Here is a 14,820-nt window from a genome sequence, read left to right on the forward strand (position 1 = left end):
AGGATCAGCCATCTCATACATCTCCCCTTCCCCGGCAAAGCTGCAAGGAGGAGATTGAATGTTTCTGCTTTCATTTCAGGCTAACTGCAGCTTGTTGTAACATCTGAAACCTAAACTGTGGTTAATCTTAACTATGATTAGTGAAAACAAGCCAGCTTCATAAGTTGTGGTTTGATTATTGGTTTGTTTTCTCTAACTGTACTTAAGTGTAATTGAGGTTTTATGTCATGGTAAGCCATGGTCTAAAATGAAAGCAAAAGGTTCCAAACACTCATTATTGCTCTGGCTCATCCTTGTAGCACTGAAACAATGGTTTCATGGTTTGTTTGAATGCAGCCTGTGTGTTTCAGTTTTACTAAGACAAAAAACCCAGCAATCCTTGAATGTGTGCTATTACATTTGAAAGTGTTTTGAAAGCAAGCTAGCAAGTAGTATGAATCCTGTTTTTTATTTTCTAAAAAAAGTGGCTTAAGGAGAATCAATTACTGTATTTAGGTACCCAAATGAAACTCTGTACTTATATTTTTATTTATTAGATCTATATGACTGCCGATCAACACATGTTCTTTAGGTAGCTTATAAGCCAAGAAGTAAAACACAATCTTTAAACACAAGAAAATAATGAAACATAAAAATGTGTGTAAAAAACCTCCTTTCAAGTAGAATGAATTAACAAAAAACAAACAGAGCACAGCTTCCTCAGTGGGAGTCCAGATTTTGGCTGGTTAGAATGGTAGGCCCAGACAAATTAAACGATCTTCATTTGGTGCTGAAATGACCCATAAAGATGGTGCCAGGTGAGCCTGTTGGGGGAAGCTATTTCTTTTTGAAAATCAGGAATGCCACTGTAGTACTTCATCCACTGCTGGTAAGTTGGATAAGCAGAAGAGTTCAAAACAAATGACTTTGAAAGATGATTGTCGTCACTGAGGTGGGGCACTGTTCCAGGCAGGTACACTAGTTTTCTGCAAGTTCACAGTGATTGCAACAAATTGTTTATTATTTATTTATTTAAAGCACTTACATCTTGTGCTTTAGTGCAAAAAAAATGCTTCTAGAATGGTTTACAAAAAAACAGTAATAAGACTGTTCCTGCCTTCAGGCTTACAATCTAAAATGGGGGGGGGGAATGAAATGAACTGCCTTCAAGTCAATTCCGACTTATGGCGACCCTATGAACAGGGTTTTCATTGTAAGCGGTATTCAGAGGTGGTTTACCATTGCCTTCCTCTGATGCTGAGAGGCAGTGACTGTCCCAAGGTCACCCAGTGAGCTTCATGGCTGTGTGGGGATTCGAACCCTGGTCTCCCAGGTCGTAGTCCAACACTCTAACCACTACGCCACACTCTAAAAGATCTGATATACAAGGAAAATGGGATGGAGAGAGAGGAGGAAGAGGAAAAGCAAGCTGAGACACCTTTTATTCCTTTTTCCATCAGATCTGGGAGAGCAGGTAGCAGTCTCTGGGTCTGCCATACAGTTCTTCCGTCAAGCGGCGGACTTGATGGCATTTGGAATCCTCACTTGATGGCATTGCCTCCCTCCCTCACTTCTGTCAGTGGTGGCTCTGGCGGATGGCCTTAGCAGGGAGCAATTCCTCCCCAGGAGCCCTTTCCCCCTAAATATTGGATCTGGAGCAGAGCAGAGCAGAAGGACTGTCTTAACCCTGCCACACAGTTCTTCCCTCAGACAGCTGGCTCGCTATTTATGCAAATCAAATTCATTTTGCAAATGTTTGATTTTGTATTTCAGTGACCTGGGAAGGTCTGAAATGTTTTACGTGATTAATACAGTACAAGTGAATGTCTGATTAGGCAGTAGACTTTTTAAAAAGTGCTTTTTAAAAAAAAAACACCTGCAGATGGCAAACATCATTTTAGAAGCTTGTCCCCATCTCTCTCTGGCCCAGTTCACACATGACACTGAAGTATAATTAAAAACAATAGTTCAGTACAAATGTGCTGTGTGCTGCTGTAAAGTTCTTGTTCCACTCCTACCCAACTCCTGCTCCTACCAGAAACAAGCCAGGGTCTGGGGTGTTGTGATGTCTGATCCCACTAGGCTCGTGGTTTGTTTCTCTCAAAGGTTTGTTCTTGGCTTACTGCTTGTAGTTTGTTTTGGGGAAACAAAACCACAAGCCCGGGTTTAACGTCACATCAGGCCAGGCTCTGGCTTGTTTCCCAGTAGTATGGCTGCAGCAGCAGGGCAAGAACTCTTCAGAAGCATGCACCAGCACACTGCTTATTAACATTAAACCATAGTTTGTTTTTAACTGCAGTTTAATGTGACTTATGAACCAGGCCAAACTCTCCCACATGCATGCACAGGGGGATTGTTTCTGCTAAGATGATGCTTGCTATAAGATGCATGTGTTTTTTTTTTTTTAAAATATACTGCTTGCTTAAAAGTATTGTCTTTAACATTATGTGACTAGCTACCAGTTAATCAACTAAAGCTGACCAGGATTTCTTGCGGAGTGATCCTAGTTTCATGAATCACTGAGTTTCCTGAGAAGTTGATTGGATTTCCTCAGTGAGAAGGTGAATGCAAGCAGACAAAATTTCATGAAAGACAGCTTGTTCACTATTGCATTTCCCTGCAGTGCTCAGAATATTAGGTGTGAATTAGGGGTTGCACTCAATTCCTGTAGGCAGGGTGATGGAAAAGCCCAATAGGAATGGCCATCAGTCAGTGTGAACCAAGTGTGTTGCTTAGAATATGCCTCCAAATGCTCTGCTTTGCACTGGAGTCCCCCAGCAGAGAAGTCAGCCTGAGGGAAGTTCCCTCGAAGTAGAAACTTGGACACTACAGATTTTTCATCTCGGAAACACATTCCATTCTTTACTGTAATAAGATTGATTCAGAAGTGGAGTAGCTGTACATGCTTATCTTGTAAGGGAATTGATGAGTGGCTTCATTATAATAAGGGTAAACACTTCTGCTCCTAAGCATATTTGTAATTACTTTTCCCTAAATGTGTGAAGTGCTGCAAAATCCAGGTTCCTGTGTTTATGAGAGATGCATAATGGTCCTGCTTCAACTCCTGTAAATTGTTTCTTCAGTGAAGATAATGTGACAAAGCTACTAGTGGAAGAAAGTGGGTATTATTTTATTTATTATTTGATTTATATCCTGCCCTTCCTCCCAGTAGGAGCCCAGGGCAGTATTCACATCTGCTGCACATGGGAACATTTCCTTAAAACTGCTTAAGGGCGTTAACATAATGCTGTGCACTTCTGCTTAGAAATTAGCAGGAAACCTCACCCTGTAGTTGGGTAGTGGTAGTATGTGCGGGTTTATCGCACTCTGAACACGCTTGAGGACCTGAGTCTGTCATAGCATCACTGTACCTGCCTGGCATTGTCAAAACCTGCAAATTCAATTGTCACATCATACCAAACTATACACAGGCTACATGTTAATTCTTGCGTAGAAGTGCCTTCCATGACAAGCTTTTGGACAGCAGTCAAAGAGGTGTTTACACTTTCGGTGTGTTTTCTATCTGAGAATTATTGTTGCCCAAGATTTATGCTCAGTAATTGATTGGTGTGAAGATTCCGAGTGTGTGTATGGGAAAAACTGAGTGGACAATCTTAAGCCATCTTCAGGGTAACAAGCAAGCTGGCTTTACCAAGCCCATTCATAAAGCCAAATGGAATGTGATCTTCTAGGTCGGATCATGCAGTCAGTTCTTGGCATAGGCAGCTCTCTCTAGTTAACTGTACAACGGCAAGAGTTCTGTATTGTTTTCCATATCTGTGGAGTGATTCTTTTCTTATTACATTAAAGGTTTCAGTTGCTGGCTGCAAAAACTAAACTTGTTAGTAGATGCAAGAGGAGGTTAAAATTAAGGCTATTCAAAGTCACCCCCCAAACACCTTTTGTCAGAGGTGGGTAGTACTTGCATAGCACTTAGCGGCGCACTTGGAGTCGCCTTGAGGTCACCTGGAGAAGAAGATCAGAAGAAGATTGTGGAAGATTCCTTGTCCTTACTGTTTTGTTTGGTTGTATTATGTTATTTTTAATGCTGGTTAGGTGTTATTTCATTGTTTAGTTTTTTAGATCTGTTGTTGTTTTTGTATCATTTTGCTTTGTACATCGCCTAGAGTGGCTGGATGGTCAGTCAGATAGGCGATTAACAAATTCAATAAATAAATAAATAAAATAACTAATACCTGGCGATCTAAGGACTTTGTTCTTTCCCCCTCCCCCCTTCTATTTTGACAGTGTGGACCATGGGGGCAGCCATCATTTCCCCCCAGTACATTGGCCCTGGTTATGGATGCAATGTTGTTACGTAGCATTTTTCCAGGGACATTAGCAGCTATCCCTAGCCATTTTCAAAGTACAAAGTGTGCAGCAGCTGTGCTGCCAGTGGGGACTTAGCCGAGCTGTGGTTTCACTTTCAAAAAGAAAGGAAGAGGGTGGGCAACAAGAAACAAGGCTCTTGGATCAGCTCATATGCAAGTACTCCTCTCCCAGATTTTGGGTGGGTTTTCCACCACACTCATGATTTCCCCCCCCCCCCAATGTTGAGAAATGTGGGGAGATCAGACATTTGGGCCAACCCTAGTTCAGATGCCTGTGAGACTGCACAAGTCACCAGTGAAATGTCAATGACCTCTGCAGCAAGCTGGGAAGCTTCTTCAGGTAGCAAAAACTGTTTTGGGTTTGTGTGTGGAATTATTCCTGTTGCAAATGAAAAAAATACCATAGCTTGCTCCCTTCTTGTACATTGGTTTGACCTAAGCCATCCTAATAGACAGAAGGTTCACACAATGCTGGTCAGTCCTGTGTCCTAGCTACCGGTTCCTTCATGAAGCCTCTAGCTCATTTTCTTGAACAAGGAAACAAAACATTAGCTAGACTAAGCAGCTCAAGAACTCTTCCACTCCAGAACAGTTATGGCTGGTACCTTTTGGACTGGTAGGGTGGAGGGCAGGGAGACCAACAGTAGGTGGAGTCAGAGCCAATGACAGAGCCACCCCTTGCCTAACTGTAAGTAAGAAGGCAGGCAGGCAGGCAGGGGCTGGCTGAGGGCAGATTGAGGTTGGTGGAGCAGTGCCCCATTTGTCCTAATGGGCCAGCCTTACCTCCTGCAGGGTTTTTCTTGTCCTGTGTTCTTCACAGGTGACTGGCATGTCTCTCTTGGTCACATCTTCCTGCCCAATCCAAAGAACGGAGGCACATAACAATGCTTCTGAGTGGGTCCTTTAGATACACAATAAGATCATGCAGAGTGAGGTAGTCACTGACTTTTCCAGAACGTATTTTGTTTCTCCTTTGCCCCCCATCTGACTTTTAAGTCATGGACCTTTTTTCCTCCCCCCCCTCAGGGGATTGTAGCCCCTGGATTCGAGATGTATGTACACTACTATATTTTGATGTGTGTGTCTTTCAACTTGCTGTTTTGTTTCGGTCAAAGTGTGTAGCTTGGGAGTACTTCTGGATCCACTATCATCACTTGAGGTGCAAGTGGTGAGGAGTGACTTCTATCAGCCAGGCATGATTGGGCTCTTGGGGACTAGCCTGCCCCTGGCCCGCAGTGGCATAGACCCCCCCGAGGCAGTGCAGGGCTAATAAGCCCACCTGCACATCCCACCTGCCTCTCCCATCCCTGTGAATGATGTACGTGCACACCTACCATCAACCAAGATGGCGGTGGGGTGCGTGTCATTCACAGCAATGGGGAGAGGTAGATGGGATATGTGTGTGGGCTTACTGAAGCCTGCACTGACTGTATTGTGGGGGTGCCTGGGAGCTTCCTCTTTGTAATCTGCAGCAGGGTTGGGAGCCAATGCTGCCATGTATCATGGAATGGGAGTGCTACTCACCCACCCTAAGGAGGGGCCCTTCAGGCACCCTTGGCCAGGGCCTGGCCTGGTCACCTTCTGGCCCTGATCCTGGGCCCAGCTACGACCCTTTCTGGGCAGGAATAGCATGACTTCTGTTGTCTATACTCTGTTTGTTACCTCTCAATTAGATTACTGCAATGTGTTGTAAGTGAATCTGCCTTTGAAGACAGTTCAGAAACTGCAGCTGGTGCAGAATTCAACAGCCAGTCTGCTCACACGACAAGACGGTTTGGGCACATAATTCTGGCACAACTGCACTGGTTACCAATTTGTTTCCAGGCTCAATTCAAAGTGCTGGATTTAAACCTATAAAGCCTTATACGGCTCAGGACCGTAATACCTCAAGGACCACCTCTCCCTATATGTAACAACTTGGACCTCACACTCTGCATCGCAGCCCTTCTTCGTGTGCTCCCTCTGAAGGAGGTGCAGAGAGTGGCAATACAAGAACAGGCCTTCTCAATGGTGGCCTCCTGTTTATGGAACACTCTTCCCAGGGGGATATGCCTGGCACCATCATGATCCATCTTTGGGCACCAGGCAGAAACATTTCTCCCAGGCATTTGGTTCTTAACTCTGGAAGGCTTTTGGAGGGCTTCTGTTGTACAGCCTTCCTAAGAAGGGTAGCTCCGTTGCCTTATGTACTGTTTTTAACTTTTTATTTTTATTAACTGTAAATCACTTGGGTGTGCATATTTGTGTACAAAAGTGACTAACAAATTTAATAAAATGCATACATACATATGCTCACATGGGTGTGTGGGGATTGCCCCCATTCATCTGAAGGCTGATGTAATCATGAGTTTGACTAGTCACAGTGAACATCCTTTGACCAAAACAAAACACCAAGTTGAAACACACACACATCGAAATATAGTAGTGTACATACATTTTTAATCCAGGGGCTACAATGGCTTCACAATGTTTTTTTTTTTAATGGGGTGAATTGTCTTTGGTGCAAAAGATGTAAACAACCACACAAGTTCTTTGTAGTGCCCAAGTAGACTTGGGGCTTGTGATTTCTAGACAGCCTGTCCTTCATGCCTCATGGAAAACCACGTTTGAAACTGGGAGGTACCCAAAAGCAATCTGTAGATTGGCTTGGAATCTGTTGTTGAGAGAAGGAAAGTCAGAGATCCCTCAGGGCTTGAGCAAAGTAACTTTCTGGGTCCCAGTCCTGCCCTCTGCTGAAAGAGTTTTCTTAGAGTTTCAGGACAGCTCCCCGCCAAGCCTTTTAGAAAATGTATTCCTTCCTCCCATCTGTGCAAAAGAAGTGCTATATGTTGTTACTCGGCAGGTGAACGTAACTGGCTCTTATTTCTGTTCACCTTTATACTGTCATCTATGCTAGTTCTTTATACTGGAAATGGTGCTTGACTCTAGGATTTTTTCTCTCTTTTCAGATTTTCTATTTTGTACATACATCGTTTTGTATATACTGTATATGATGACTTCGGTGGACAGTGAACGTACCCGGGGCACTCGAGACAAAGTGCAGATTTCAGCCACGCAACTGACGCAACCACAGAAACCAGTAGTGCAGGTAGGGGGGAAATGTGGGCATTCTGTTAACCTGTAAGAATGAATGAATGAAGAGCAAGCAATTATGCTGAAAAGTTACCTTGTAATTGCTCAGTGGATTTATGCACATAATCATGTTATAAGATTTATCTAGGGGTGTTGCAAGCATTTCATTTAGGGGTGCTTGAAATGCTTGTACCCCTGTTCAAATGTTGAAGGGCAGTGGAAACAGGCAGTCCGGAAGCCCTGGCAAATAGTGTCATTTCCCCACCAGAGATTATAGAACTGGTTGTTCCATTCCCATTCACCAGCTTGAACACAATGTGTGCCAGGGGCCTTGCAGTCCCTGCCACAACCTTTCCTTCGCTCTGAGGTAAGTTCATGTTGGGGTAGAGGAGGTGGTAGTGGGTGCTTAGAGCACCTATGAATGTGAGACTTTTGTGAATACTTGGACCAGGCACTTATACAAGTCTTGAGCTTTTGCGATCACTCAATTCCTATATTCCCCTAAGCTCAACCCTTCAGGATATCAAAACGTCAGGATGCTCATGCATGCCTACATTTGTTACAGGATAAAGGCCAATTCATACCTCACAGAGTTGCAGGCCTGGGTTTTCATCTATGCACACTCGCAGTGGCAGCCAATTAGAGCTCCCAAACTAGTATGCTTTGCTGTGACACCTGAAGCAAGTCATGCGTGAAGTGACACTAAGTGAATGCTATTGTCCTGAAATCTGTTGATAATCTTGAGAAGTAGAATATATTTTTTTATTTCATAAATCTGTCACTTGGTTTTGGCCATTACATTTTCAAACCTATCTTTTAAACTTGAGGGTTGGACGTCCCTCTTTTTTTAAATGAAAGTTCTAAATTTTCAGTTTTAGGCCACAGGTGTGCTTCAACCCACGTCCTTTTTCTGTGTGGAAGGAGTGCCTGATGGAATATTCTGCTGAAAGTAAAGCCACCTGGTTTGTAACTCTGCACAGCAGAGTCCCTGCTTGAAGGGGCAGTATGCTGATACTTCTGTCCTAAAATTACTGAGAGTCAGTGTAGTGTAATGGATAGTTTGTGACTGGGACTTGGAAGACTGAGGTCTCTGCTCATCCATGAAACTCAGTGGCTATGAGATAGTGAGTGGCCCAACCTACCCTGCAGGGTTCTTGTGAGGATAAAATAGGGGCCCCTTCCCCTACATATACAGCACTGAGCAGCTTGGAGGAATAATCAGTGCAGTAGCCACTGAAGTCATGTGAGGAGCAAATAACATCTCACCAGCATTTATTTTGTGACCTTAAGGACAGGTGCTAAAGGAGAAAAGAGTCTTTTTTCAGTGGGAGTAACCGGTAATTTCACAGTGCTCTTGAATGCTGGTTTATTTAAGCCTCAGCAGGTGTAAGTGCTTTAATTACCCTCAAGAGCTGGAGGGAACCAAAGTCCATTCTATTCAGCAAGGCAAAGCTAGTCAGGCAGGTTGTTTCCTAGAGATCAGCCCAGGAAAATTTGGAACGTTGTTTTCTACAAAAGCAGGTGCGCTGCAGAAAATGCGGATAGTACTTCAGAGAACATAAGCAAGAAAGAAACCCTTATGCCGAAGGTGGGGGCTGAGTTCCTCAATGTCACTAACTAGCATGATTTGGGGTGGGTTTTTTCCCTCTTGACACTAAAATGTGACAGTAACTTGGTGCGCCATTTAAGCAAGTCCCACATTTAGACTGGAAGCTCCCAAGGGCAGGGACTTGTCTATTTGTTCTTTGTGAAGTACCAAGTATGTCCACAGCACTGTGTAAATAATTGTCCCTCTGGAATTTTATTGAGTGCACTATGGTAACTTCTTTTCTTTAGTTACTTCTGTGGTGACAGGGCAACCCTAAGATGTTATATGGGGAGAAAATAAAACCCTGACTACAGTAGCAACATCTGGGGCTCAGTCTGCACAGTGTGGTAGAATGGACTGAATCCCTTCTGACTACAGACTGGGGGCATGGCTTTTGAATGCTTCCTTGCTGGCAAGTCCACAGCACTCTCCACAGCACTTTCATTTGCAGGTAGTTTTTCTTGTGGAAGAGTTCTCAAATGTTATCCCCTACCTGCAGTTTAAACTCATGCAGTCAATTATGCGGCCTCATTTTCCTGTTCGTGTACATGAGAGCTGACACTGCTAAATAGAATTCACGGCATCCCTCAGAAACTTCGCCACCCGAGGTTTGATTCACATATAACACCAAACCATGATTTGGTTTCTGAAGAAGCACTGTGTTTGCATGTGCTCTCCCAGTGCAATTGGCTTCAGCTGTTTCCTAGGTTGACCAAACCATAGTTTGTGGTTTCAACCAAACCAGGATTGCAGGCCACACTTTGAAATTAGTTTGTGCGTACTGTCTAAAATAGGATTGCAAACTCGTCTCTAACTAAAAACTCACATTTTACACCTTTAACTAAAAACTAGATTAATAATATTGCCTAAATGTTTAAAGATTGTTGCCTTAAGAAATGTATTAGTTAAAAGAACATCAGTGTTTATGGTGGCTTTTTTCTAGCCATGGTGCTTTATAAGCGTCCATTCCCAGTGAGATTACTGTTGTCTGGTTTGAGGAGGGGGAAAATACCAGTATTCCCTCCTTCCACCAAACAACAGTGCTCTGAGATGAGAAAAGATAAAATGCTAATGTGTTAAATTGTGTACAAAAGTTGAGGACAGAATTAGGCAAAAAACAGACAGGAAAGGCTTGAGGCTATCTGATTAGGGTTCATCATAACCAATGCCTCTGAACTGTGTTTCTTTTGATAGTTTAGAGAAGACTGTATCAGCTTCTCGTGTGCCATGCTAAAGCCTCTTTCTTAAGAACTGTTGTCTGTGGGACTACCACTTGTGGTTTTTCCTATTTTTGCTTGAAATCTGTCTCAGTGTTTCTTTCTCTTGAAGTTAAGCCCAGTCAGGTAGTGGCAACTTTAGAGTTCAAGGTCCCTTCATGAGTTGGCATCACAGGCCAAATTTGACAGATGATTGAGGGCACCCACCTGTCAATTACATGGCATCATTATCCAACCCACTTATCAAAACCCCTTGCAAGAGGTTCCCAAGCCACAACATCCTGCTGGCAATCAGGTGCTTGGAAATCATTGCACAGGGGGCATTGCTAGCCCTGTGATTGGCATTTCCCAAAGCACCAAATACAGAGCTAGCAAAGTGGTTGTTTTCTCCCCTCCCCTTGGGGACAAAGAAGCTGCTATTTTATAGGCATTGTTGCCGGCAAGAAGGTACTTCTCACAACTGATCTGCAAAAAACAGGTTTCTTCCCCCTTAGTTTTGCACATGATACCTGTAAAATACAAGGGACATTGCTTGACAATGTTTCTTTCTCCTTGCACAAACTCACTGCAGCCAAAACGGAGGGTACACTTGGGGGGGGGAGAAAGAGGGCTAAGAAGAGTGGGTGGAGAGTGAGGTGAGGTGGCATTTCATCACAAAGAAGGGGGCAAAGGAAAGGGCTGAAGAAAGGGAAAAGGGTGCCTGGAAAATACAAGGGGAATTGCTTGTAAAGCAGTTTTCCCCTCGATTGTGCTTTTTACAGATTGTCTTGAGAAAGTGGAGGACGGTTGGGAGAGAGAGCCTCACAGAGGGTGGGGGGAGATAGAAAGAGCAAAGGCCTAAGAAGAATGAGGCTGCTTTTATTTTACAAGAGGAAGAAACCTGCTTTTTGTAGATCAGCTATGAGAAGGAATTCTGTCTCGCACAGTGATATCTGTAAAATACCCCCACTCTTCTTAGCCCTTTGTCTCTCTCCCCCCACCCTCCACTTTCTCCCAGACAATCTGCAAAAAGCACCACTGAGGGATAAAAAAATGCTTTACAAGCAGTGCACCTTGTATTTTACAAGAAGCCTTCCTTCCTTCATCCTCCCTTTCTGTGAGAAAATGCTGTCTTCACCTACCCTCCGTGTTGGCTGCTTGGGACTGCTTCAAAGCCCTTTGTTTCAGTAAGATTCTGATGCAAACCTTATCTTAAATCAGGCTTGGCTGTCCCTCTTCTTCTCAGTAAACTCCCCTCTCTTAACTCCTGTTGACTCTGCTCCCTCCTCCTGTTTCCCTCCTCCCTGCAGCAATAGATGATGGGAGGCAATTAGCATGCAAGGAGATTCATACTGACTGCTGATTAGCTGTAGTGACCCCTGACCTTGCTGGATTCTCCAGTTTTTCCAAGGCAAGAGGAAAGGGTGTAGCTTTTGAATGCAAGCATACACTCGAATTGCGGTGGCTTGATTGGCTGTAGAGACAGACAAAGGAACTCCAGCAGGGGACCTGCTGAAAAAAGTAATGGGGCTGCATCCTGCAGCATCCCCAGGGAAACATACCTGGTTAAGAGTAAAACAGGAGAAGGAAACCAGTGGTCTTTCAGGTGCAGTTGGACTCCCAACTCACATCAGCCTCAGTCAGCATGGTCCCACACCCCTGGAACAAAATTACAAGTGGCAGGAGACTCCAGTGGTTTGGGGGTTTGCACATCTATTTTTAAATTGAATATGCTTCTGCTTCTCAGGCAACAGCGGAACAAATTCGCCTTGCTCAGATGATATACGACAAGAATGATGCAGACTTTGAAGATAAAGTGAAACAGGTAGATGTCTCCCCTGTCCTTTTGGATTTCATGGGCCGGTGAGGAGGACAGATTTGGACAGGGTGATAGCTACAAAACTTGCTTGAATGAAGTCCTACCCTTTGCTACTTGAAACTACATTCAGGCCCACTTGTTCATGAAAGGATGAGCATGAATTGTTAACACACTTTTTCAAAACTTTTTTTTCCTGTGACCATGAAGACTAGAATCACAAAAAATAAAATAAGTGCCAAAATCTGGAAAGCCAGATTTTGTAACAGGGTTCCTAAAATAATGTGCAGTTGGCACCCAATCTTTTTCTTTCTCTGGTTGCTTGTTTGTCCTTTTGCTTTGTTGAGATTGAATTGGAGCCAACTGCTGTTTGTGCTTTGCTTTCACCCTAGGCAGATTTGTTCTTTCTTGGCACTTCCCCTGCCACCATGCATATTTCAAAGTGCGATTTAAATAACAGCAAAAGAAGGATACAACTCCTGTTGGGCATTGTACACACAGGAAATATTTATCAGTTGTGTATTACCTGTTGGCAGCTTCTCATACAAAGTGAGAACATAGCTTGAAGGTGAAATAATCCATTAAAAAATAGCAACACCCAAACTGAATCCATTGAGCACCCAGGTTAATACAGGCCTAGATTTTTATAGATGATGAACTCACTTTCATGTCATTCATCTCTCTTTGCTTGTCATTCTGGGTTATAGGCCAGGCCTCTGGTTGTGCTGCTCATGCAGGTGCATTGGTAATTCCTTCAGATGTTAGATGGTCTTCTGTGATTTAATAATAATAATAATAATAATAAAATTTTATTTATTAGTCGCCCATCTGTCTGACTTAACGGACACTCTGGGCGACGTACACAATATAAAATACATATCAACATATTCATAACAATCACAGTATTAATATCATATCATCTAAAAAACCATCCTACGCTAATGCAGTATAAAACCTAACCCACCCCAGAGATCCCATAGGCCTGCCTGAAAAGCCAGGTTTTTAAGGCGCGGCGAAAGGTCATCAGGGAGGGGGCATGCCGAAGGTCAAAGGGAAGCAAGTTCCAGAGGGTGGGGGCCACGATCGAAAAAGCCCTCTCCCTGGTCCGCACCAGCCTAGCTGTTTTCACCGGTGGGACCGAGAGAAGGTCTTGTGAGGCTGATCTCGTTTGGCGGCATATTTGGTGATACTGGAGGCGTTCCTTCAGATAAACTGGGCCGGAACCGTATAGGGTTTTAAAGGTTAATACCAACACCTTGAATTGGGCCCGGTATACAACTGGCAACCAGTGCAACTCAATCAGCACTGGGGTGATATGGTCCCGGCGACGGGTCTGCTTTATTAAGCGTGCCGCTGCATTTTGTACCAGCTGGAGTTTCCGGACCGTCTTCAAGGGTAACCCCACGTAGAGCGCATTACAGTAGTCTAATCAAGAGGAGACCAGGGCGTGTATTACTCGTGGGAGCAGATGTATAGGAAGATAGGGTTGCAGCCTCTGTACCAGATGAAGTTGGTACCAGGCTGCCCGGCTCACTGCAGAAATCTGCGCCTCCATAGACAGCTGGGAGTCCAAAATGACCCCGAGACTGCGGACCTGGTCAGGGGCAATCTCACCCCATTAAGCACCAGGTCTAAATTTCCCAACCTTCTCTTATCCCCCACCAGCAACACCTCGGTTTTGTCGGGGTTCAGCTTCAGCCTGTTCTCTCCCATCCATCCACTTACGGACTCCAGGCAATTGGACAAGGTATCCACAGCCAACTCTGGTGAAGATTTAAATGAGAGATAGAGCTGCGTGTCATCCGCATATTGGTGACACTGCAGCCCAAAACTCCTGATGATGGCTCCCAGCGGTTTCATATAAATGTTGAATAGCATGGGGGAGAGGATAGAACCCTGTGGCACACCACAGTTGAGGGGCCAAGGGTCTGAAACCTCATCCCCCAATGCTTACCCGTTGATATCTACTGGAGAGATAGGAACGGAACCACCGTAAAACAGTGCCTCCTATTCCCAGTTCCTCCAGGCAACTCAACAAGATACCGTGGTCGACGGTATTGAAAGCCGCTGAGAGATCCAGGAGGACGAGGAAAGTATGTTCTCCCCTATCCAATGCCCTCCTCATATCATCCACCAGAGCGACCAAGGCTGTTTCAGTTCCGTGTCCAGTCCTGAAGCCCGATTGGAAAGGATCTAAATAATCTGCTTCCTCCAAGTGTGTCTGTAGCTGTTTAGCCACCACACGTTCAATCACCTTGCCCAAGAATGGTAAATTGGAGACTGGGCGGAAGTTGTTTAAGTCTTGGGGATCCAAGGAGGGTTTTTTCAGAATAGGTCTTATCACTGCCTCCTTGAAGGCTAATGGCATTGCACCCTCCTCCAAGGACGCATTTACCATTGCCTTAATCCCTTTGCCCAGTCTCTAATTTAGCAATGGGAGGTGAAAGCAGTAAATGCAGATTAATAGGTTAACTTCTGAAGGTATGAGCAGTGAATGGCAGTAATTCTGACCATGTGTAACTGCTTGCTCTACGCTAGAAAATGTCTCTGAAGTAATTATAGAATCCTGGCTGCTTTAATGGACTTTTTTAACTTGTATTGTCACCCTTCCAGTGCCTTTTGGATGGGCTGAGTATGTATGTTTATATAAGTGCAGATATTTGCCTATTTTCCCACTTTATTATTATTGTTGTTGTTGTTGTTATTATTTATATTTATATCCCACCCTTCCTCCCAGCAGAAGCCCAGGGCGGCAAACAAAAGGACTAAAAACATTAAAACATCATAAAAACAAACTTTAAAACAAAACATCTTCAAAAAGTTAATTAAAAAAAGCTA

The 14,820-nt window shown here is 44.0% G+C and overlaps 1 protein-coding gene across 2 annotated transcripts in view; it reads left to right on the forward strand.

Moving 5' to 3' along the window:
• Nucleotides 1–14,820, forward strand: part of UBAP2 (ubiquitin associated protein 2) — a 140,417-nt gene that overhangs the window by 33,876 nt on the left and 91,721 nt on the right. For both annotated transcript variants that reach the window (XM_061613340.1, XM_061613341.1), the window contains exons 2-3: nucleotides 7,259–7,398; nucleotides 11,914–11,991. In XM_061613340.1, coding sequence (XP_061469324.1) covers nucleotides 7,300–7,398; nucleotides 11,914–11,991 — 177 coding nt within the window. In that variant the 5' untranslated portion in view covers nucleotides 7,259–7,299. The remainder of the gene's footprint in view (nucleotides 1–7,258; nucleotides 7,399–11,913; nucleotides 11,992–14,820) is intronic.

The sequence above is a fragment of the Rhineura floridana genome, chromosome 1 (genome assembly GCF_030035675.1).
Source record: "Rhineura floridana isolate rRhiFlo1 chromosome 1, rRhiFlo1.hap2, whole genome shotgun sequence".
Lineage (NCBI taxonomy): Eukaryota > Metazoa > Chordata > Lepidosauria > Squamata > Rhineuridae > Rhineura > Rhineura floridana.